Source organism: Scyliorhinus torazame, chromosome 18 (assembly GCF_047496885.1).
Source record: "Scyliorhinus torazame isolate Kashiwa2021f chromosome 18, sScyTor2.1, whole genome shotgun sequence".
NCBI lineage: Eukaryota > Metazoa > Chordata > Chondrichthyes > Carcharhiniformes > Scyliorhinidae > Scyliorhinus > Scyliorhinus torazame.
The window spans coordinates 156286631-156311284 of record NC_092724.1 but is presented as its reverse complement, the minus strand read 5'-3'; the positions used below and the strand labels follow the sequence as shown (position 1 = coordinate 156311284).

Below are 24654 nucleotides of genomic sequence, written 5' to 3'. Positions count from 1 at the left end.
ATTTTGTTGTTGATATTTTGTGAAAACTTTAATAAAAATGATTTTTTAAAAAATATATATATATACAATATGTAAACCAATTGGCATCCAGTAAAAGACAATTTTCGGCAGAGATCTCCTAATCAGTCAGCTTCCTTCTGTCTTGGCTAGGAAGTGGTGTGGTTGTAAAGAGAGAGAGTGAGAGTGACAAAAAAATTAAGTTAATGATAAGTACCATTGTGCTGTCAGTGTAGCAGAGCATAAATATGTTCTATGTTTTGTGGTAAAAGTAAAATGTTACTTAAAAATTGGTTTTCATGTTGCTATATTCTTCAGGAAGATCTACGAAGATATTATGAGTATGAAAGGTATTAGAACATTTGCTTTTAATGGATTTATTCCTTGGGTTAAAGCCATTTGGCCAGGTCCTGCAGCTAAAATGTAGATTAATGACATGACAATCCAGTTTTGAGGCCTATACAAGTTTTCTGAGCTTGTATCTTGGGATAGTAAAGGATTCTAAAAGAACATATCAAGTTTTTGGAAGGCTCTGGTTTTTCTGACACTATGGAATTGTATTCTTTACAATTTTAATTGGTTTGGCATGAAGTTAGCTGAGGTAGCCGTCTGTGTTTTGTTTTTCAGGGATCTTAGCAACGTAAATTGTGAGGAACTAGGGCCATTGCCGCCGGGTTGGGAAATCCGCAATACAGCCACAGGAAGGGTCTACTTTGTTGACCACAACAACAGGACAACGCAGTTTACAGACCCACGGTTGTCTGCTAACTTGCATTTTATTTTAAAGTAAGTAGTGTTTTTTGTCACTGATTTCTCCCCATCCCAACCCACCTTTTTATAATTTCAAACTATTTTGGGGAGTGAATTTGAACGTAGTTTTTGGATGTCCCGTTATTGAAATTGGTATTGTGGGTTTATTCCAATGCAGCTGTTTAAACAGCTCTTGAAAACAGATATTAACATCAATCTGGAATAGTTTGATTCTACAGTTATTAAGCTGTCCCGTCAAAACATTTGAAGTTTGACTATTAGCACGTTTTAAATAAGTCAGATTTGCCAACTGCTCTGACTCGTGTCAAACCTTTCAGACTTTTGGTTTTGTTACAATATGGTTTCTCTTTTATGTCCTGCTCTTTATTGAAATTCCTTGCTTTGAAAGAAAAAAGAGCACTTTGATGATCCCATCGCGTGGTTGAAATGAATGTGCTTAACACTTTTTTCTTTGGTGACAAGTACCTGAGGTGTCTGCAGCAGTTTCTCGTATCGAACATAGAACATAGAAAAATACAGCACAGAACAGGCCCTTCGGCCCACGATGTTGTGCCGAACCTTTAGATTAATCATAGATTATCATTGAATTTACAGTGCAGAAGGAGGCCATTCGGCCCATTGAGTCTGCACCGGCTCTTGGAAAGAGCACCCTACCCAAAGTCAACACCTCCACCCAACACTAAGGGCAATTTTGGACACCTAAGGGCAATTTATCATGGCCAATCCACCTACCCTGCACATCTTTGGACTGGGAGAAAACCGGAGCACCCGGAGGAAACCCACGCAGACACGGGGAGGATGTGCAGACTCCGCACAGACAGTGACCCAAGCCGGAATCGAACCTGGGACCCTGGAGCTGTGAAGCAATTGTGCTATCCACAATGCTACCGTGCTGCCCTTAAGAACAAATAAATCTACACTATATCATTTTACCGTAATCCATGTACCTATCCAATAGCTGCTTGAAGGTCCCTAATGTTTCCGACTCAACTACTTCCACAGGCAGTGCATTCCATGCCCCCACTACTCTCTGGGTAAAGAACCTACCTCTGACATCCCCCCTATATCTTCCACCATTCACCTTAAATTTATGTCCCCTTGTAATGGTTTGTTCCACCCGGGGGAAAAGTCTCTGACTGTCTACTCTATCTATTCCCCTGATCATCTTATAAACCTCTATCAAGTTGCCCCTCATCCTTCTCCGTTCTAATGAGAAAAGGCCTAGCACCCTCAACCTTTCCTCGTAAGACCTACTCTCCATTCCAGGCAACATCCTGGTAAATCTCCTTTGCACTTTTTCCAAAGCTTCCACATCCTTCCTAAAATGAGGCGACCAGAACTGTACACAGTACTCCAAATGTGGCCTTACCAAAGTTTTGTACAGCTGCATCACCTCACGGCTCTTAAATCAATCCCTCAGTTAATGAACGCTAGCACACCATAGGCCTTCTTCACAGCTCTATCCACTTGAGTGGCAACTTTCAAAGATGTATGAACATAGACCCCAAGATCTCTCTGCTCCTCCACATTGCCAAGAACTCTACCGTTAACCCTGTATTCCGCATTCATATTTGTCCTTCCAAAATGGACAACCTCACACTTTTCAGGGTTAAACTCCATCTGCCACTTCTCAGCCTAGCTCTGCATCCTATCTATGTCTCTTTGCAGCCGACAACAGCCCTCCTCACTATCCACAACTCCACCAATCTTCGTATCATCTGCAAATTTACTGACCCACCCTTCAACTCCCTCATCCAAGTCACTAATGAAAATCACAAACAGCAGAGGACCCAGAACTGATCCCTGCGGTACGCCACTGGTAACTGGGATCCAGGCTGAATATTTGCCATCCACCGCCACTCTCTGACTTCTATCGGTTAGCCAGTTCGTTATCCAACTTGCCAAATTTCCCACTATCCCATGCCTCCTTACTTTCTGCAGAAGCCTACCATGGGGAACCTTATCAAATGCCTTCCTAAAATCCATGTACACTACATCCACTGCTTTACCTTCATCCACATGCTTGGTCACCTCCTCAAAGAATTCAATAAGACTTGTAAGGCAAGACCTACCCTTCACAAATCCGTGCTGACTATCCCTAATCAAGCAGTGTCTTTCCAGATGCTCAGAAATCCTATCCTTCAGTACCCTTTCCATGACTTTGCCTACCACCGAAGTAAGACTAACTGGCCTGTAATTCCCAGGGTTAGCCCTAGTCCCTTTTTTGAACAGGGGCACAACATTCGCCACTCTCCAATCCCCTGGTACCACCCCTGTTGACAGTGAGGACGAAAAGATCATTGCCAACGGCTCTGCAATTTCATCTCTTGCTTCCCATAGAATCCTTGGATATATCCCGTCAGGCCCGGGGGACTTGTCTATCCTCAAGTTTTTCAAAATGCCCAACACATCTTCCTTCCTAACAAGTATTTCCTCGAGCTTACCAGTCTGTTTCACACTGTTCTCTCCAACAATATGGCCCCCCTCATTTGTAAATACAGAAGAAAAGTACACGTTCAAGACCTCTCCTAACTCTTCAGACTCCATACACAATCTCCCACTACTGTCCTTGATCGACCTACCCTCGCTCTAGTCATTCTCATATCTCTCACATGTGTAAAAGACCTTGGGGTTTTCCTTGATCCTACCCGCCAAAGATTGTTCATGCCCTCTCTTAGCTCTCCTAATCCCTTTCTTCAGTTCCCTCCTGGCTATCTTGTATCCCTCCAACGCCCTGTCTGAAACTTGTTCCTCAGCCTTACATAAGTCTCCTTTTTCCTCTTAACAAGACATTCAACCTCTCTTGTCAACCATGGTTCCCTCACTCGACCATCTCTTCCCTGCCTGACAGGGACATACATATCAAGGACACGTAGTACCTGTTCCTTGAACAAGTTCCACATTTCACTTGTGTCCTTCCCTGACAGCCTATGTTCCCAACTTATGCACTTCAATTCTTGTCTGACAACATCGTATTTACCCTTCCCCCAATTGTAAACCTTGCCCTGTTGCACGCACCTATCCCTCTCCATTACTAAAGTGCCTCCCGGATGATCCGAAGTTCATCCAGCTTCAGCTCCAGTTCCCTAACACGGTCTTTGAGGAGCTGGAGTTGGGTGCACTTCCCGCAGGTATAGTCAGCGGGGACACCGGTGGTATCCCTCACCACCCACATCCTACAGGAGGAGCATGCAACTGGCCTAGCCTCCATCCCTCTTACCTTACAGAAAACAGCTGCCCTGTGGACCAACTGGATCTCCGCCCTCCGACTCTGCTCCCAGTCAGCTGCACTCTCTGTAAACTCCTGGCTCTCTTCGCACTCTTTGCGGAAATGTAGGAAACAAAATGAAAGGAGCACCTTACTCATAGATAGATAGAAGTTTCATAGAATTTACAGTGCAGAAGGAGGCCATTCGGCCCATCGAGTCTGCACCGGCTCTTGGAAAGAGCACCCTACCCAAGGTCAACACTTCCACCCTATCCCCATAACCCAGTAACCCCACCCAACACTAAGGGCAATTTATCATGGCCAATCCACCTAACCTGCACATCTTTGGACTGTGGGAGGAAACCGGAGCACCCGGAGGAAACCCACGCACACACGGGGAGGATGTGCAGACCTCCGCACAGACAGTGACCCAAGCCGGAATTGAACCTGGGACCCTGGAGCTGTGAAGCAATTGTGCTATCCACAAGGCTACCGTACTCCCTCCTCACCTAACTCCCTCCGTCACCAAACTCTCACTATAGCACTCAAATGCACCAAATTCAGCACTCTCTCAGTCACCAAACTCTCACTATAGCACTCAAATGCACCAAATTCAGCACTCAGTGCTAGAACTATTCTCCATCCATGATCGAATGTAAATAACCAGTAGCAAATAGGGTAGCATTTCAGTGTCAAAGACCTGGAGGCTGAAAAATAGCTGAGCAATTTGTACCAAACAAAGCTTCCCAGCAGATAGAGAGACATCTGTTGATTTGAATCTGGCACAAGTCAAATGTTTAAAACCAAATGAACAGAAACATTTGGATAGTCAAATGAATTTCCAAAATGTCTGTAGATAGATTCACCAATCACCAAACAGAAGGATGATAGTGTGAACCGCAGTACGATCTCTTGTGAGCATCCTATTAATAGGACCATTTGTTTCACAACCAGAAGCGGTGGGGAGGGAGCTATTTGTTTTGTTTAAGAATCAGGAAAGTGATCCAGGCTTTATAGTGGAAAATTTACAAGTCTTTAGCGATTAGCTGCAAAAGAAGACAATTGATAACTGGATTACACTCGCAGAGTAATACATATAGCTGAAGAGATTATATTCCTGCTGTGCAAGAAATTGGTAGAATTTACATCTCAGAAAGAACTGTACCAATCTAACCACCATGTAATTATAGAAATTATATTGTTGTTGGGAGGATAGAAATGAAGGCAACAGAGATGATTGTAGGGATCAAGAATTTATCATGAGAAATGGTGAAGGAAATTGGACTTCTTTTCTGTGGAATAGATTGCAAAGTATACAATTAAAGATGTAGAAAATTGGAAGATTGACCCTGACAAATTGTGGTGATGGATTAAATTACTGTGATACACACATTTGAAAATTATGAGGTTAAGAATAAGAAGGCGGGTAGAACATTTCCCTTGTGTAGTCTAATATTACTGTCAGGAAAGAACATTGAAGTGAAGAGTAGATATAGTTTTGAGATGAGTCAATGTATTAAGCACCTTGGGGTGTTGTACTACATTAGCAAATCTGTGTAAATGCTATTTTCTGTAGTGCTTGAGGAAAAAATATTGTGTGGTGAAAATGTGAACAAGTTCACCTAGAAAGACGTGAATTACCTTGCATGTCCTTTTTATTTAATTTAAAAAATCTTCTGTAATGGCATCAAGACTAAAGTGATAATTTTTTGTTTTGTTCCTGAGGGCATATCTGCTTATTTTTTATGGTAGCTGTAGGAAGCTTTTTTCTCACGGGGTAAAAAATCATTTTCACCATTTCTGGCTAATAAATACATCATCTGTTATATTGATTGAGGCATTGTGCCGGCCCACCTAAACCCTTGTCAGGTTAATTTTGAAAAATCACTTGCACAACTGATTGTGGTGCAATTGATGCTTTAATCTGTCTGACATTATGGATGCACTGTCACCTGTTTGTCAGTATTCGTTCGTAGTCAGGTGCAGTGAAGGAAAATGCAGTTGAAACAAGATCAGCCAAGATTTTTTTGTTTTATAAATTTAGAGTACCCAATTCATTTTTTCCAATTAAGGGGCAATTTAGCGTGGCCAATCCACCTAGCCTGCAGATCTTTGGGTTGTGGGGGCGAAGCCCACGCAAACACGGGAAGAATGTGCAAACACTACACGGACAGTGACTCCGAGCCGGGATCGAACCTGGGACCTCGGCGCCGTGAGGCAATAGGGCTAACCCACTGCGCCACCGTGCTGCTAGATCAGCCAAGATCTTGATTAATGGCAGAGCAGGCTTGAAGGGCCAAACGTCCTACTTCTACTCTGATTTCTTGGTTTTTTTAAACAAAATAATAGTCCCCCAGTAGACATTAAGTGATGTTGCCTTTTAAATTTACTTTTTTAATGTAGACATTACACCAAGGATTAGCGTGAAACGTTAAAACTGAAGAACTTTCACTGGAAAATATAAGTGGATCATTTTTAGAATTAATTTATGTACCTTTTTGTTTTAATTTCTTTATCATGGGTGCTATGCTACAGGAGGGACTCGAACCAAGGGCCGAATCTACATTACCAACATACCAGGTGAAGTAATGAGAGCATTGCCTCAAAGATGAATAACTTGACTCTATTGATTGTCACTTTTGCAATCAGAAATAATAATCGCTTATTGTCATAAGTAGGCTTCAATGAAGTTACTGTTACTGTTCGGGGAGGCCGGTATGGATATTGAACTCGCGCTGCTGGCCTTGTTCTACATTACAAGCCAGCTGTTTAGCCCACTGTGCTAAACCAGCCCCTTGATTAAGCCCCTTAAATGACTTGTATTAAGTGGGTGGCTGGAGAAGAAACAGAGAAAGTTAAGTTTGTTGAACAGTATATCTTTTAAAAAATTTTTATAAATTTAGAGTACCCAATTCATTTTTTCCAATTAAGGGGCAATTTAGCATGTTCAATCCACCTCCCTGGCACATCTTTGGGTTGTGGGGGTGAACCCCATGCAAACACTGGGAGAATGTGCAAACTCCACACGGACAGTGACCCAGAGCCGGGGTCGAACCTGGGATCTCGGCGCCGTGAGGCAGCAGGGCTAACCACTGTGCCACTGTACTGCCCTGAACAGTATATCTGACCATCAAGTGGAGAAACCCTCTGAGCCAGGTACCTTGTCCCTTTTTTAAAATGAGTCAGTTGTAATAGTGAGTCAGTTGTAATGTGCTCCCCAAACCCAGCAAAAACACTATAGAGAATGTAGCATTTTGAGGGCTCAGAGACTGAAACAGAAATTAGGAACGTGAAGTTTATTTTGAAAAATGCGGAGAGATCTGGGGCGCGATTCTCTGACCCCCACCGGGTTGGAGAATCGCCAGGGGTGGGCGGGAATCCCGCCCCCACCGGTTGCCGAATTCTCCGGCACCGGAAATTTGGCGGGGGCGGGAATCGCGGCCCCCCCCCCCCCCCCCCCCCCCGGGGCGATTCTCCGGCCCGGATGGGCCAAAGTCCCGCTGCTAGAATGCCTGTCCCGCCGGCGTGGATTAAACCACCTCTCTTACCGGCGGGACAAGGTGGCGCGGGCGGCCCAGGCCCCACGGTGGCCTGGCCCACGATCGGGGCCCACCGACCCGCGGGCGGGCCTGTGCCGTGGGGGCACTCTTTTCCTTCCGCCTTTGCCACGGTCTCCACCATGGTGGAGGCGGAAGAGACTCCCCCCACTGCGCATGCGCGGGGATGCCGTGAGCTGACGCTCCCGCGCATGCGCCACCCGGCAATGTCATTCCCGCGCCAGCAAGTTCTCTCCTTCAATATTGTGGCCCTCGCTATACCTTTTGCAAAAGGCAATTCTGAATTACATCCTTAATTTATTTGTTATAAACTAATCACGTAACTCAGCTGCTGTCGTTATAAAGAAACGTGTGCCAGAGGGATATTGCTATCCATGATTAAATATCAGGATGGGTAAGCAGATGAGAGGAGGCATTGAGACACAGAAGAAACAAAATACATAATCTGGAGGAAATAGACCCACGACTAAAAGGATGTCAATCGTTCTTTGGAACTTTAAAAAATATTCTGCTGTTGAAACTCATTTCTCCCACGCATAAACTTTATTTTCATGCTTCATACATACAAGATACTTTATTCCAGTTGTGGGTAGATTGGTGATTTATTTTGGTTTGTGAAGAAATCCTGGATTGCAAGTACCCCATGCATAGAGAGAGACTGCACTAATGCCTGCCTGAAGTAGATGGACTTTGTAACTTTTTCACAATATGTTTTGGGAGGTGTGATGTAATACTGTTCTTTGTGCAACATTAAGATATTATAACTGGACTGCAGCAGCCATTTGAGCCATCATGCCTCTGTTTTCTCTTTGAAAGAGCTATCCACTCCCTTGCTCTTACCCACAGCACATTTTTAAAATTTTCAAGTGCGTATCCAATTCTCTTCTGAAAGATACCCCTTATTGAATCATCTTGTATATACTTTCAGGCATCGCATTCCTGATGATCATAACCTGCTGTTTAAAACCAATTCCTGCCATCTCCCCCTGGTCTTACCCTTTCCCTTCAACTCAAACTTTAGTTGCTTCGGTTGTTTTTGTGTATTGCGTAGAATTTTGGTCGACTTCTAGCTGTTTTCCATTGACCTACATTTTAATGTTTGCTCAAGGATCAATGTATTAAGCAGTCTCAGAATTTGGTCAGTATAGATCCAACTTCTCTTCTGAGAAGCAATAATAAAATTATGGTTCTCTGAAAGTACAGTTCCATTTCTCACTTTAAGTCATCTGATGTTAAAGAGCCTGTGAGATGCAAACATCAACCCACACTGCAGGTTGCAAGGCCTGATAAAAGGAGCTGGGCTACGCATTGGACGAACAAACCTGCAATGTTTGCAGAAAGTCAGATGTCAATCATGAAGCAAGGATCCACATGCAGATTGTATTCTCTAAATGAGCTGCAAGTCCCATTGGTGCTTCTGGTTCCCTGCCAATGAGTTTTTAGAAATTTGAACAAGATGTTGGTAACATATTTTAATGTTATATTTAAACTCTAGGTTAGTACCTAAAAACATGACTTTTATAGAGGACAAATCACCCACCAAACAATATTATTTTCATCTCACCGTGATGAGGATGAGTGACATTATTTAAGTCCAATTTACCAGTAGTTTACTTTTCTGTCAACGATTGAACATAACCATTCCACCCCCAATTTGAATTTTACAAGCTTTTCTATTTAACAAATTGAGACAGCTTAATCTCATTGGCACTCTAGGAGGTTACACAGGTTTACTGATGGATTTCTTAGAAAGATGTTTTATTTATTAGTTCAGTCATTACCAAGATGGTTTGTCGTAAAAGGCTACAGTCACCGCATCTATACATTGTGTTGTAGCATGTACGTTTTAAAGAAAAATGTTTGAGATCCGTTTACATGTGTGCGGTCAAATATGTAAATATTTTAAAAGTTATTTCTTCCTCCCCTCTGGATTCACATTCCCTCACCCACCTAAACCCACAATTTACTCTTCTGCAGTTGAGAGAGCATGCAGGTGTCCTGTTCCTGAGACTGTTAATACTGCTCTGTATCTGGTTACTGGCAGGTGTGGAAGTATGTTCTTGGGTGACTTGCTGTTTGATTTTAAATATTTTTCTTCTTCCACCACTGCCCCACTGGAGACTGCCTTGTTCACATTCATCACTATTACTGTTGACAAACAGGGCCAGGGGCTCAATCCACTGACCTACTAGGCATATTTTCCTCCATCTTCTAACATCATAAGTTAAACTGTTTTAATATGTATTTCTCCCTAACATAAGTTGGTGTTGTCAGTCAATGAAACAGCTGGAGCAACAGATGTTAGAAGAAAGGATAAAGGGTTCAAGGAAAAATTGTTTATAGTAAGAAAAATTCAGTGGCCTGGATGCACAGACAGTTTTCAGTAAATACTCAGACACCACAGTGGCTGAGGGATGCTGCTCTCAGCAGAAGCATGTAATAAACATCATTACAAATAACCACTATCCTATCTTGATGACTGTCTGCTTATCCCAATTTTATTTCAACTCGTCTCAGTGGACCTCTTACTGGATAGTGTCCAATACTGGTAATCTGGGTGGGAATCACAAGCAGCAAATGTTTAAATCTATTTATTCAGGGTCTGAGTCCATAAACAGTATAGACTTTAAAAATAATGTTTTCCTCCATTCGGTTTAGGTTTTCCACTCTGCTCCCTGAGTAACAAGCACCATTTTCCGACTAAGAGAGTAGACAAGTAACCTACCCCCAGGCCTCTCCTGTTATTAACTGGCTGCTGGCGGACACATTTGAGTGGCCTATGTTAACTTGCCTTCCATTTTTCCTTCATTCCTTCAGTGTGCGGGAAACATAACTTTCATTCAGAGCAAACCCTTAACAACTTGAAATCAGTAGTTTGCTGCGCCAAACGCTTTGGGCACAGTGCTGGTACTTTTCTATGTCTCTTGTCTGTTTTAATAATGCCTTTTACTGGAACGTTTTTTGGTGGCGCGCAACTGAATATTGTGGACCTGGACTGCCTGCTCACACCGCACTGTAATATAGAAAGCTGATCTCTTGTGCGTGCATAGTTAAATGCACACACAACTCCATTCAGCAGCTTCCAAATGTTAGTGAAATGTTTTAAGTTCTCAATGATGGAAAAGAGCAAATCATCCTGTCAGCCCTTTTGTAACTGTGTAAAGAATCTAGACAGTTTGCTAACATGCTTTTAACAAAGTTTCAGAATTCTGCTTCACACTTGGTGCTCCAATGGATGCAAAGCTAAAATACTGTGCCAGTGGCCTTTCACTATTCGAAAAAGGCAGAATCAGCAGTTTGATAAAGTTAAAACTGCTCGTTGCCAAATGTATTGTTTCATTGCCATCTAAAGGGTAGGACTTTGCATTCAAATAAACACAAACATTGCATTTTCATGTTTTTGGGTGTTTATTTAAAAGCCTTTTACTTGTCTAGCACCCAGAACTAAAATGTTATCTCTGTTTGCACCAAATAATGTAATGCTGTGTCTAGATTAAAATTCCTTGCTATTTTTGCTCAGCAGTTCCTGCCCCTATTTGTGAAGCCTATCACTGAGTTTAATTCATGTTCCTACTGTTAAAATTATGTTCTGAAGGGCGGCACGTGGCACAGTGGTTAGCATTGCTGCCTATGGCGCCGAGGTCCCAAGTTCGATCCCGGCTCTGGGTCACTGTCCGTGTGGAGTTTGCACATTCTCCCTGTGTCTGCGTGGGTTTCACCCCCACAACCCAAAGATGTGCAGGTTAGGTGGATTGGCCACGCTAAATTGCCCCTTAATTGGAAAAAATGAATTGGGTACTCTAAATTTTTTTTTTTTTTTTTTAAATGTTCTGAATAGATTCTAAAATTAAAAATTTGGTTTGCTGCTGTTTTGTTTGTGATCTTAGTCCTTTCCCTTTTCTAATTTTCAGTTCAGTATAGGAATGAGACAGTGATTACGTTTAATTAGCTTTGAAATAAATGTTGCACCTGAATTTCTGTTTGCCTTTTAGTCAGATGTTAAGCTGTGATGGGAATGCACAAGAATTGATATATATGCAAATGAATCTTGCAGGCTAATATTTGTTTGCCTGCATTTAGCTTTAATACTACGCACATGTGGAAAAGACTCTTGCTGTGTGATCACAGTGATCGAATGAGAGCTGCACTTTGGTGGAAGTATTGCAAGGTGATAAATCTAACTGGTTTGAAGAGTCAGCTGCAGACTTTGCCCTTTGAAGATTTGAGTTTTTGATACCATTGGCTGTTTTTAAGAGGAAATAGTTTGGCATATTGGTCTTGAGAAACCAAGCCAAAAATGTTTGTGGTTGTGGTTTCTGTAAGGCTATTACTGAACTGCTATCCAAGGTAAATTGAGTGACTCCATTAAGATGGGCATTTCATTTCTGTATTATGGCACAGTGACCCTAATGCCTAATAATACTGCTTTCATATGTTGCACTGTTGAATTCCTCCTATCTTTAAAGTGCTTTACTTTATTGTGCACTTTGCATCACTGTAAAGTTTATTAAAATGTGTTTTTAATGTACACCTGGGAAACTGGAGGAAAACATCTATCTACAACTGTAATGAAAGATTTAGCTCAGTGGGCTAGACAGCTGGTTTGTAATGCAGAACAAGGCCAGCAGCGCGTGGCGACTAGGCGCTTTTCACAGTAACTTCATACTTGTGACAATAAAAGAAAGATTATTATAAGTGGAAGTTCTGCAATTGAACAGTTATTTGTTTTTCAATCCCTACTTTACATTTTCCCCTACTTGGTTCATCTGTTGCCATGCCTATTTTTGTTAGTATGATGAACCAAAACCTTCTCTTGTATTATGTCAAAGCAGCTTTGCAAGGGACCAATAGAACTTAGTTTTGCAAGTTGCTCCACTTACCTTGTTTGGAGTGCTTTTACTCCACCCATCAAACCTTTGCTCTTCATCTCCTGTCACACAAGACTTAGGCTGATTAATATCATGCTTAATTTTAAATGGATTGTGCTGTTTACTCCGTCACCCTTAAGCTTGTTAAGAATACAAATAGATTATTCTGAATAAAAATAAACAATGTTGGAAATACTCAGCAGTTCTGACAGCATCTGTGAAGAGAGAAAAAGTTAACATTTAAGATCTGATGAAACGTCACAGACCCTATTAATATAAAGTCAGGAAGAGTGGTGAAGTTCTTTTCAGATGTTCCGCTGCTTTTACACAGTAAAGTGGTATTTGTTGGGCTCAATCAGGGTAGTTTGTAATGCTGGATTTCATAGTATGTGTGGCACCGCACATTGGAGGGTTATTGTTGTGCCACTGATTGATGGGAGCTATGTTTGTGCTTGCCAGATTCCACCGAGAGGCCAGTTCCTTCCTCCCACAAAGGAGTCTGTCTTCTCTCTTTAGCAGAGAGTCACACTTGAAGGTCTTGAAGCAAAAGAGAAAGAACGTAAAATAATCTGCTCAAATATCTGTGTTGGATTGATACTTCTAAAGGGCTAGAGAGGGCTTTCATTGAATCTGTATTAATACTTAATGCACAAAAAAGTTCACATTTTGATTGTGGTGGATGACCATGAGAGGTAAATGTACATTTTAAAGATTGTGTTGAGTAAATCTATTTTGTCAAACTTCTCAAGTTGCAGGTTTAAAAAAAGGGAAGATTTTGGTGTAGATTACCTGAATTCACACCAGCAGGCTTGATGGGCCGAATGGCTTAATTCAGCTCCTATGTCTTATGGTCTTTAGGAATCCAGTGACAATATGGGTTTTGCTGAGTTTGAATGTTCAGAAATCTCTTGTGGGGCGGTGACGCAGTGGTTAACACTGCTGCCTCATGGCACCAAGGGCCCGGGTTCGACCCAGGCACCGGGGGTCGCTGTCCTTGTGGTTTGCACATCTGCGTGAGTCTCACCCCCCCACACCCCACCCAACCCAAAAGATGTGCAGTGTAGGTTGAATGGCCATGCTAAATTGCCCCTTAATTGGGAAAGAAAAATCTCTTGTGTACTTAGCACATTTTTATAACGCAAGTAGAGAGAGGCAGGAGTAGGCCACACACCATTCAAGCTTATTCAACCATGCAATGTGATCCTGGCTGCTTTTTTTCTGATCTCCTCCTTTCCTGCACGCTCCCCATACCCCCTGATTTCCCAAGTTCAAAATTCTAACAATCAGCCTTAAACATACTTAATGGCTGAGAATCTGCAACTCTCTGAGGTGGAGAATTATGCCTTCCAGTCTATAGTAGCGGCTAGTTTACTGGTCTAGCTCCTTGAAATGGAAATTGTTAAACTGGACTGCGAAATACTCTAGGTTTTATGGTAAGGCACTGAATTTTATTTTTATCTTTTTCAAACGCATGATGCCACAAAATGTTATGATTTAAGCAAATTGTTTAACTTGTGCAATCTCGTGCAGCACAGTGGTGCAGTGGTTAGCACTGATGCCTCACGGTGCCGACGACCAGGGTTCGATCCCGGCCCCGGGTCACTATCAGTGGAGTTTGCACATTCTCTCCGTGTCTGCGTGGGTCTCACCCCCACAACTCAAAAAGATGTGCAGGGGAGGTGGATTGGCCACCCTAAATTGCCTATTAATTGGAAAAAAATGAATTGGGTACTCAAAATTTATTTTTAAAATAACAATCTTGTGTGGGTCATTAAATATGCAATCCATAAATATGAATAATAAATTATTCCTAATTTAAACACTAAAGTTTACACGTCACGTATTTTAAATGAATTACTGGCCATAATATATGTTACGGCAACCAGGTTTTAGATATGATCACAGTATTTATTAACTCTGTTCCTATCTAGGAAAGCAATTGCCGGATGCTGAACTTGCCTTTTGTTTAGTTTGGATGCTGGTTGTACTCTGTTGTGTAATTCAAAGATCTAATTACTAAATAAAATGTAAATGTAAGGAACCTGCTATTTACGTTACTTTTTTAAAAGCTGGTAGACTTAGCCCAATGATAAATTTGTAGATTCATTCGAAACCAATAAATTACTGGACATGAAGAGACCTAGGTCCGTCTAGTTCACTTAACATCATTTTAATAAACAATTTAGAATACCCAATTGTTTTTTTTTCCAATTAAGGGGCAATTTAGCGTGGCCAGTAAACCTAACCTGCACATCTTTGGGTTGTGGGGGTGAAACCCACGCAGACATGGGGAGAATGTACAAACTCCACACGGAGAGTGACCCAGGGCTGGGATTTGAATCCCGGGTCCTCCGCGCTGTAGTCCCAGTGCTAACTACTGCGCCACCGTGACACCCTAGTTCACTTAACATCTTGGTAGTCACATTACACAATGATAATGCAATTATTGATCAATCGTAACAATCAATCTGGAATGAATTGAGGAAAACCTGAATGGAGAACTTTTGGAAGAGAACGTTTCCTCCCAAGCATGCAACACCCTCTCTCTCTCTCTCTCTCTCTCTCTCTCTCTCTCTCTCTCTCTCTCTCTCTCTCTCTCTCTCTCTCACTCACTCTCTCTCTCTCTCACGCTCACTCTCACTCTCACTCATTCTTTCCCTCTCTCTCACCACCCCTCCACTCTCTCTCTCACACACAGCGGGCGCACTTAAGAACAAGGTGTGCCCTCGGGTTCTACTGTTCTAGACAAGACCAAACAGCTGATTATGGTCTGCATTATCTAGTCCCTTTAGAATCCTAAAATCGACTATCTCAACACTAATCCTTTTTTTTTCATTGACAACATCTACAATTTACATAATCGCTCCACACAATCCAATCCCTCCCCATCCCCTCTATCATCCTGGTTGCACTTTTATGTTCCTTTTCAATAGCTGCAATAACCTTTTGTACTGTGATGACCAGGACTGTGCACAGTATTCTAAGTGTGACCGTACAATGTTTTATAAAGTGGCAGTATTACCACACTACTTTGGATCAATGCTGACCTTTTAATACATCCCAACATCTGATTTGCTTTACTCACTGCTGCAGAGCATTGTTGTGATGGCTTTAATTTATTGTTGATCAGGCCTGTTAGGTCTCCCATTTTCTTTTCATTTAAGTAGCAGTTCCTTTCTGGACATTTGTATTCATATAAAGTACTTGCATTTCTTTAGACTAATTTCATCTGGGCAGCACAGTAGCACAGTGGGTAGGGCTGTTGCTTCACAGTCCAGGGTCCCAGGTTCGATTCTCGGCTTGGGTCACTGTCTGTGGAATCTACACGTTCTCCCAGTGTCTGTGTGGGTTTCCTCCGGGTGCTCCGGTTTCCTCCCACAAGTCCCGAAAGACATGCTGTTAGGTGAATTGGACATTCTAAATTCTCCCTCTGTGTACCCGAACAGGTGCTGGAATGTGGCGACTAAGTGCTTTTCACAGTAACTTCATTGCAGTGTTAATGTAAGCCTACTTGTGACAATAAAGATTATTATCTAATTATTATTATCTGCTACTTATCTGTCTAATTCCCAAGTATTTTCCTGGAGCTGATCCTGTTCAACTGTGGGGTTTACCACGTTCATTAGCTTTAATACTGATCGTTCCAGGTAGGTTGTGTTTAGATTAAGAATTAGAGCTGAAAGAGGGAGAACAGCACAATTGCTGGCAGCTGCAGTTCTAGATTATTAAAAATGGCCTTTTTGCACGGTTGAAAAATTAACTTATTGTAACTTTTGTAAAAGCCTCTGAAATTGTGAATTTCCCACTTGTGGAGTTTTCAAGAAAGGTGCCAAACAGATACCCATGAAAGGCTGGATGGAAATAATGGAGGGAAAATCACCTGTGACTTATTACTTAATCCTAGTCCTAGCTTACTGGACATGAAGAGACCTAGGTCCGTCTAGTTCACTTAACATCATTTTAATAAACAATTTAGAATACCCAATTGTTTTTTTTCCAATTAAGGGGCAATTTAGCGTGGCCAGTAAACCTAACCTGCACATCTTTGGGTTGTGGGGGTGAAACCCACGCAGACAATCAATTGAACCAGTTCATAGAGAAATTGAAGTGTCACAGTGGTGCCTTAGGAATAGATTTAGATTTATTGTCAATTTGCCACGGTACAGTGAAAAGTATTGTTGTGTACAGTCCAGGAAGATCATTCCATACATGAATACATAAGAACATACTATAAATACACAATGTAAATAGATAAAGGTAAGACATTGGGTGCAGCATACTGATTATCGTGCTATAAGTGTAGTGAAGCGTAGAAAGATCAGTTCATTCCATAAGAGGGCACTTCTGCAACAGGGAAGACTTAATTAGTCCTAGCTACCTTGTCAACTGGAAGTATGTATGCGAAGAAAATGCTATTATGCAAGAAATGTATACTTCATTAAGGAACCTAATTAGTTGCTAGTCTGGCACGTTGCTGCATTTCTTTGCAGTTTCATATAAGCGCTTATCAAGATTTGCTTTATTTCCTGTGTGTTAAAATGACATGCTTTTTTAAAAAAACCTGCCAAATACTTGTAAATATATCTGAACTCAAAGAGGAACACGTTTTGTTATGAAGACTTTAGATTATTTCTCTCATTTTTAATGAGAGTGGTAGTAATTACATCATTAATGATACTGACTTGGACGAATTAGTGGATCTATCCCATGTGCGGGAACTGTATTGTGGTGTTCTTGTTCATAAAGCTTCATCATACATTTGAACTCTTGTGACTTTACAAGTTGTGCATTTATATAGAGGCAGACATTTCATATTTATCCAGAGAAAATTCTCTGAAGTGGTAAGATTATTCGACCATGAGTGTAGGAGCAGAAGTAGGCCATTCTTTTAGTGTTTTTGGAAATGCATGGATGGGGAGATGTGCAAAGTGACGGTGATGTGTTGGAAAATAGTTGTCTAGAACACGGCTGCACGCACCACAAGGCTGACTTGTATAGCACAGGGTGAGCTTGTTCATGGGGCTGTTGTGCAGGCAAATCGAAGAATAAGCAAGGAGCACCCCTACCTTCTTGCTTGCCAGAAGACAATACAAGAGGCAATTAGTTCCTGAGATTGACCAGTGGGAGTGAAAGATTTTGATTCTTCATCTCAATCCAACACTAAAGGCCACCCGGCCCCAGTTGAATCGTTTCCCTGTGCTATCATTTCTAGCCACCACGTGAATAGTGCATTCACTGTGCTCTGCTTCTGGGGTCATTGTGTTCTTACAACTCAGGATGGATTTTAATAGCTGGCTCCACAGTGAAGTCTGGCATGCAAGAGCTAACGAGGATGAAACTTCCTGTTGACTGTGCTGACATTTGTTCAGGGAGGGAGATGGAGAGGGAATGAAGCCCATCTTATTTGTAGTGCAGTCTCCAGTCCCATGCACGAGGAAACTTGCACGTCATGCACACATAAGCAGGAACAGTACTCAGACTTGGCAAACGCAACTCATCTCTTGGAGCACTGATCTTTGCCCTGGAATGTCTCTAGATAGAAGCGACACAAGCAACGGAGACCATAATAACATCCAGTTTGCCAGTGTTTAGACACAGATGGTTGAAGCAATTTAAGTTGATTTGCTTTGTTGAGATAACTCTGATTTGCCACTTAAAATAGCCATGAGGTTTTTTTTTTAAAAAGTATCAAACACTTTAAAATTAGTCTTATTCTTTTGCACATCAAGATTCAAGATGAAATCTTGTTGCATGGTTTATTTATTTTTTTGAATTCCGATATTTTGTAAATGCAGTTCCGTGGCTGTTTTAGAATTATTTATTCTGTTGGAGCAGCTTAACAGATCACATTTGGGAACCTGTGTACCCCATATCTTTTGAACTTAGATTGGTAACCAGCCAGAAATAAAATTAAATGAAATATGTCTTTGTCTCCCTCTCTTTCATATTGCGGCTCCTTCAGATTGAAATCAATTGAACCAGTTCATAGAGAAATTGAAGTGTCACAGTGGTGCCTTAGGAATAGATTTAGATTTATTGTCAATTTGCCACGGTGCAGTGAAAAGTATTGTTGTGTACAGTCCAGGAAGATCATTCCATACGTGAATACATAAGAACATACTATAAATACACAATGTAAATAGATAAAGGTAAGACATTGGGTGCAGCATACTGATTATCATGCTATAAGTGTAGTGAAGCGTAGAAAGATCAGTTCATTCCATAAGAGGGCACTTCTGCAACAGGGAAGAAGCTGTTTTTGAACCTGTTAGTGCGTGTTCTCAGACTTTTGTGTTTCCTGCCTGATGAAAGAGGTTGGAAGAGAGAATAACCCGGGTGGGATGGTTCCTTGATTCTCCCCGCTTTCCCAAGGCAGCGGGAGATGCAGATAGATTCAGTAGATGGGAGGTGGGCTCAAGTGATGGACTGGTCTGTGCTCACGACACTGTCGTTTCTGAGATCTGGGTTAATGCACCCAGTTGGGATGGATCACAAGGATCTTCAATCTGCTATAATGTGCTATACCTGTCATTGATATCCACGACAAGAATTCCAATGGTGGTGTTGGGGGAAAGACATAGAAGGGGAGGCATGCTTGCACTGTGGTTAGCACCCCTGCCTCACTGCGCTGATGACCTGGGTCTCTGTTTGTGTGAAGTTTGCACATTCTTCCCGTGGTCTCGCCCCCACAACCCAAAAAGATGTGCAAGGTAGGTGGATTGGCTAAAATAAATTGTCCCTTAATTGGAAAAAAATAATTGAGTACTCTTAAATTCATTTTTTTTAAATGGGAAAGACATAAAAATGATCAGTATTTAATTTGTTACTGCTGATGTTCCTCACTTTGATAGTTCAAGAAAAGTTTTTTTTAAAAAAAACTTGTATTTAGTACATGGCTGCACAATTTGGCACTGGGCTCTACAGACCACGATAATTCCAGGTTTGATCTATGGTCTGTGCTAAATTGGCCAAATACAGGAAAGTAAAAACTCTGAACTTGAACTCAGGAATGCACTTCTGCAACTCCAGTACCCACCCGCCCCTATCACAGACCCCTCCGGCCCCTTCACCTTTGAGTGTACAGCACAGAAACTGCCCACTCATCCAGTTGGTTTATGCCAGTGTTTATATGCCACATGAGCAGCCTACCACTCCATCTAATCCCATAAATTTGACCTCCTATTCTTTTCTCCCTCAAGTGCTGTCACTCACTGTTAAAATGTATCCGAGTAAGGGTCGCCACCTTCAGTGGTGAAGGCAAGGGAGAAAATATTTGAGGAAAAGGTCACTGTCAAACACTTTTTAAAGATACAGATTTCAGTAAACGGTTCAAACAAAGCCAAGTTTTTAAAAATAAGACAGAGTTCAGACTTGGCCCTGTGCCTTTTCTGAAACATATACCTCAAGGTTGTCTGACAGGTGGTTAATGGCAAGTCTGAGGTTGAAAAGGCAGACGCTGAAGCTTCATTTGTGGTATCAAAAAAAAAAATGCACCAATGAAATGCGACAGTTATTTTGAAACAATTTGTGTAATGTGGAGAACTCTGCAATGAGTGGTTTCTTTTACTTGTAAATAAAGGAAACGTCTCAGGCATGCAGTTTTGTGGTCATGATCGCTCACTCACATCCTCGTGAGCATTTATCAAGTAAGTGAATAATTTCCCTATTGTACATATGAAGTGTAACTTTTAAATTTATTTTTATAGTGCCTTGAACATAGTAAAAATGTCCCAATGCTGTGCATCAGTATTTTGCACACTATCAGATTAGTTCTTCAAGGGTACATTCTTCTGTTGATGGGAAGATTTAAACACAGCCAAATTCTGTGGTGAACACTGACTTGCCCAAAGACTTTCTATAGAATTTTACACTGGAACTTACTGTGATTAAAGAGCCATTACAACACAGTGCCCTCTACAGGGAATCCGAGACATGTGTGACTGGTTCAAGCAACTACTGCCTTAAGATCAGATTGAAGAATAGTTGCCGAACCATGCAGAGTTCGAACCAGCAAGTGTCAGCTATTTAATTGACTGACGAATCATTTCAGTAAGTGAAATAGGTGGGGAAAAGAAGATGGGATTAAGAAAGAGAAAAACAGGAAGGAATAAATAAAAACGGAAGAATGAGTCTCAGCACTTTAAAAGTTCACTTTCAGTGCCAAAGAGGGCATTGGCAATAATTAAAACTTAACACAACATTAAAACACCTCCCAAACCTGCGACCGTTACCATCTAGAAGGACACGGGCAGTAGCTGCATGGGAACAACGCCACCACCTGCAAGTTCCCCTTTAAGCCACACACCATCCTGACTTTGAACTATATCATTGTTCTTTCACTGTCGCTGGGTCACAATCCTGGAACTCTCTTCCTAACAGCACTGTGGGTGTACCAATACCACATTGGCTCACCACCACCTGCTCAAGGGAAGTTAGGATGGGCAGGAAATGCTGGCCTAGTTAGCGCGTCCACATCCTGCGAAATAATTAAATATAGATATATTTTGAATGGGTAAGCCTTCATTTTCTCTGGCATGTTCAATGCATGCTTATCAAGTAAGTACAGGAACTTGCTGCTGTTCCATGTGTTTCAATACTGAGTCTCTCAGCACGATATCGCAATGCACAGCCTAGCTTCTGGAGAAAGGGGATGATTCCAACAGTAACCTAATTTCCACATTTAACTGCATGTACGGTTGCCAGAATTTGCTGTCTGATTTACACTTTAATTATGGTGAGCACTGATGACCCCACCAGAATCTCGACTGCGAAATCTGAGCCGCAATGTACGATGTTGCATGTGTCTTTGTGTGGTGTCCCATGATATGTAGTCAAGTAAGGCGTTGGTTCGTACAGTTCCATAGTACCGCTGCTGTGGTCACTTTGGTGGAGATATGAGTTGGGCATGCTCTGGGAAGAGAGTGTCAGTTTTTTGTTTTGAAATTATAATTTGGAGTTCAAGTTTGTACATTTTCCAGTACTGATCTTTCATAGTTGCAAGGATTGTGGATCTTGCAAAAATGTTGAGATTGTTCAGCTGAGTAGGTGAGTCCTATCATGAATATCCACATGGCAAGACCTATGCTGCTGCCAGTAGAGGTCTGGCTCATTAGCAATAGAGTGTGGCCATGTAACCGAGATGCAAGATCATCCAAAAATAGCAAATCTTGCTTGCATTAAAAGCAACTGGAGGAAAGGGAAGTTGCTTTGAGTTTGTCTGTGCCTATGACCCTGAAAGAAGCAAAAGACCAGAGAACAACCAGGATAACTACTTTGTAAGGAGAAGTGTATTTCCAATTTTTGTGATGTTTTTCACCCTGTGTTCTGTACAGAGAATTTGGTAACGCCTAACAAATACTTGGAAGAAACTTAAAATGATCTAATTAGCCCCAACAGATCAGTTTCACTGATTTAGTGTTCTGAAGAAGATGGACCTCAAGGTGCTACCACAGTTGTGCAAATGTGAATGCAAATTTTATCTTCCTGAAAACATTTTAAAACATTGGTTCTCAAGAAATACTAAAGTTTTCCCCAAGATTTTAATTGAAATTTATTTTCAATAATTGATCAGCTTTCACTTGAATTCGACTTGACTCCCCATTTCACATTTTCTGTAGATATTAATTCCTGTTTTAACAACTCATTTGCAGCACAAAAATGATTTTCATTAAACGAGCGGGAATGACCCGCTTGAAATAATTTTTTTTAATTTTCAAAAAGTGTTTTAAATAACTAAGCAATGGGTAATGGACATGAAACTTAATTGCTCTTCAAATTCTAGTTATTCAGAACTTAGCGTTAAAACAACGAACCAAAAGTACCTGAAAAGCCATCTGTTTCCGAGCTGCAGAAGTCTGCAAATATTGCCAAGATTTTTTTAGTTTTATTGCCAGTGGGTAGTACTGAAAAATTCCCTCATTCCTGTGGTCAGCCAGCCAGGGATGGTGTCCCAGCCAGGTTGCTAACACAAACAGCATTTTGTAAGCAATAACCTCGTGTCAATCAGTTCCTTGGAACATGTTATGGTACTGAACTTAGATCAAAGGTGTAACGATTGGCATGGTGTTATATTTTGAAATGCTACTCGTAAATTTGAGATCTTTTTTCGTCTTGATAGTAGGTGGAAGCAAGAATCAGCAGTTCAGTATTAACATTGCTTTTAGAATGGCTCTGTTTAGTCTATGAAAGTGTTTTTTCTCATGCAGCTGCTGCATAAATTAGATTATGGATCAGGCTGAAGAAGAGTTCCGATTTGGCAGAAGACTGTTTAAAATGTGTTTTTCCTTCAGTCTTGGATCCTCATATTGCTCTGCATCAGGATCCCTGCTGTGAAGTTCAGAGAATTGCTGTCAACCCTGCTTTATAATAATGGTGCAAATATGGAAAATATTCTTAATATGTGCCAGTTTAATCTCCCTCTAGTGTCATTCACGGGGGTTTAGGGGAGAAATTTCTGTTTTGTTTCTCTCTCCCTAAAAGAAAGAACTTGCCAAGTATACGCTTTTCACAACCTCCGCCTCCAAAACACACTTCACAACCAATGGATTTCTTTTGAAATGTAGTCACTGTTGTAATGTAGGAAATCGTCATCTTTCTTCCTCTCCCAATTCCTTTTGTGTTTCTCCTATTCACCACGCACAAATGCATTTTAAGAGAGCGAGAAAACCAAAAGGCAGATATGCTTAACTTTTTGATGTATTGGCTTTTAAAATAGCCCATATCTTCCAATAACTGATTTGGTAAATGCACCATCTGATATGAAACTGGTATAGTGCTATGGCAGCTCTTTGTTCCTACTTCAAGGGGCAAATGCTGGACCCCCCCCCCCCCATCCCCTCCCAAAGCCCAGCTAAAATGTCTGGAGAACACCAACTGAGAGGAACACCAGTTGCTCTGCTGCCATTTAACGGTCAGTTGGCTTTTGATAGACTTGAGGTTGGACTTCTGCCCTTCTGAATTAGAGACTCTCGCCTCTGCCAGCCAATCAGAGGCTGGCAGCTCTCTATCACTTTGGTTATGTGTCACAGGGTGTGGCCAAATGTTTGTCCCTGGTGAGGATCTGGGATGTGAGAGGCCATGGAAGAAGGTAGCACCTTGTGGGGAGGGGGGCTCTCCCATTAATGAGGGTGGCGCAGCAGAAAACTTACTGGACTGGAGGTTTGGTGTGGTTGTCTTCCACTGCTGGTTAATCCCAGTGGTGGCAGGTTAAGTGCTTAAGTTGGTGTTAATTGTCCACTTGAGGACTTCAATTGGCCCCTTGGCGGGCAGCCTTGCTGATGGTACTCCTGCTGCTGGTATAATTGCAGTGGGGTCAGGGCAGATTGGCAAGTGGTGACCAGGTGGCCCTCCTGGATTTAACAAGCCCCCTCATATTATCACAGAATCTATATATCATGGCACTATCATAGAATCTCTACAGTGCTGAGGGAGGCCATTCGGCCCATCGAGTCTGCACCACTCGTTGAAAGAGTACCCTGCCTAGGCTCAGACCCGACCCTATCCCAGTAACCCCACCCGACCTTTTGGACACGAATGGGGCAATTTATCATGGCAAATCCACCTAACCTGCATATCTTTGAACTGTGGAAGGAAACCGGAGCACCCGGAGGAAACCCACGCAGACACTGGGAGAACGTGCAGACTCCACACAGGCAGTCACCCGAGGCCGGAATTGAACCTGGGTTCCCAGACGCTGTGAAGCAGCAGTGCTAACCACTGTGCCACCGTTCAAACCCATTGGAAGGGAATCGTAAAATCCTGACCCAGGTCTCATTATCGGCATCCAATATTTCCTGATAAAACATCTATGCAACTGGCTAATGGGTGAGGAAAAGACATATTATCTTTGGTACCCCCTCTGTGGCAACAGCCACCTGACACTATCTATACCCATACCGAATAAATAAATACCCAAACGTGTAAGTGAATTGGTGAAAACCACCCTTGGCCTACGTTTTTCTCTCATCTTTCCTTGTGCTGTATCTAAGCTTGTCTTGTTTGTGTGACCCACCGTCTGTTCCTTGACTCCATTCCTACAAAATTATTGACCGCTCATCTCCCCTTCCTGGCCCCCAAGCTAACTGACATCATAAATGACTTCATCTTCTCTGGTACTGTTCCCCTCCCTTTCAAAATCATCATCTAATGAATGGCTCTGCCTGAAACATCAACATAGTTTGGATTCTTTACAGATGCTGCCTGAGTATTTTTTGTTTTGGTTTAAAAAGAATCACTCATTTTTATTAATCTCTTC

At 41.8% G+C, this 24654-nt stretch overlaps 1 protein-coding gene across 6 annotated transcripts in view; it reads left to right on the top strand.

Annotated features, from left to right (window-relative positions):
* The window catches only part of smurf2 (SMAD specific E3 ubiquitin protein ligase 2), a 277742-nt gene that overhangs the window by 228353 nt on the left and 24735 nt on the right, over positions 1 to 24654 (top strand). For 5 of the 6 annotated variants that reach the window (XM_072483705.1, XM_072483706.1, XM_072483704.1 and 2 more), the window contains 2 exons: positions 625 to 783; positions 6512 to 6556. In XM_072483705.1, coding sequence (XP_072339806.1) covers positions 625 to 783; positions 6512 to 6556 — 204 coding nt within the window. The remainder of the gene's footprint in view (positions 1 to 624; positions 784 to 6511; positions 6557 to 24654) is intronic. The other variant, XM_072483703.1, reaches the window with a different exon arrangement.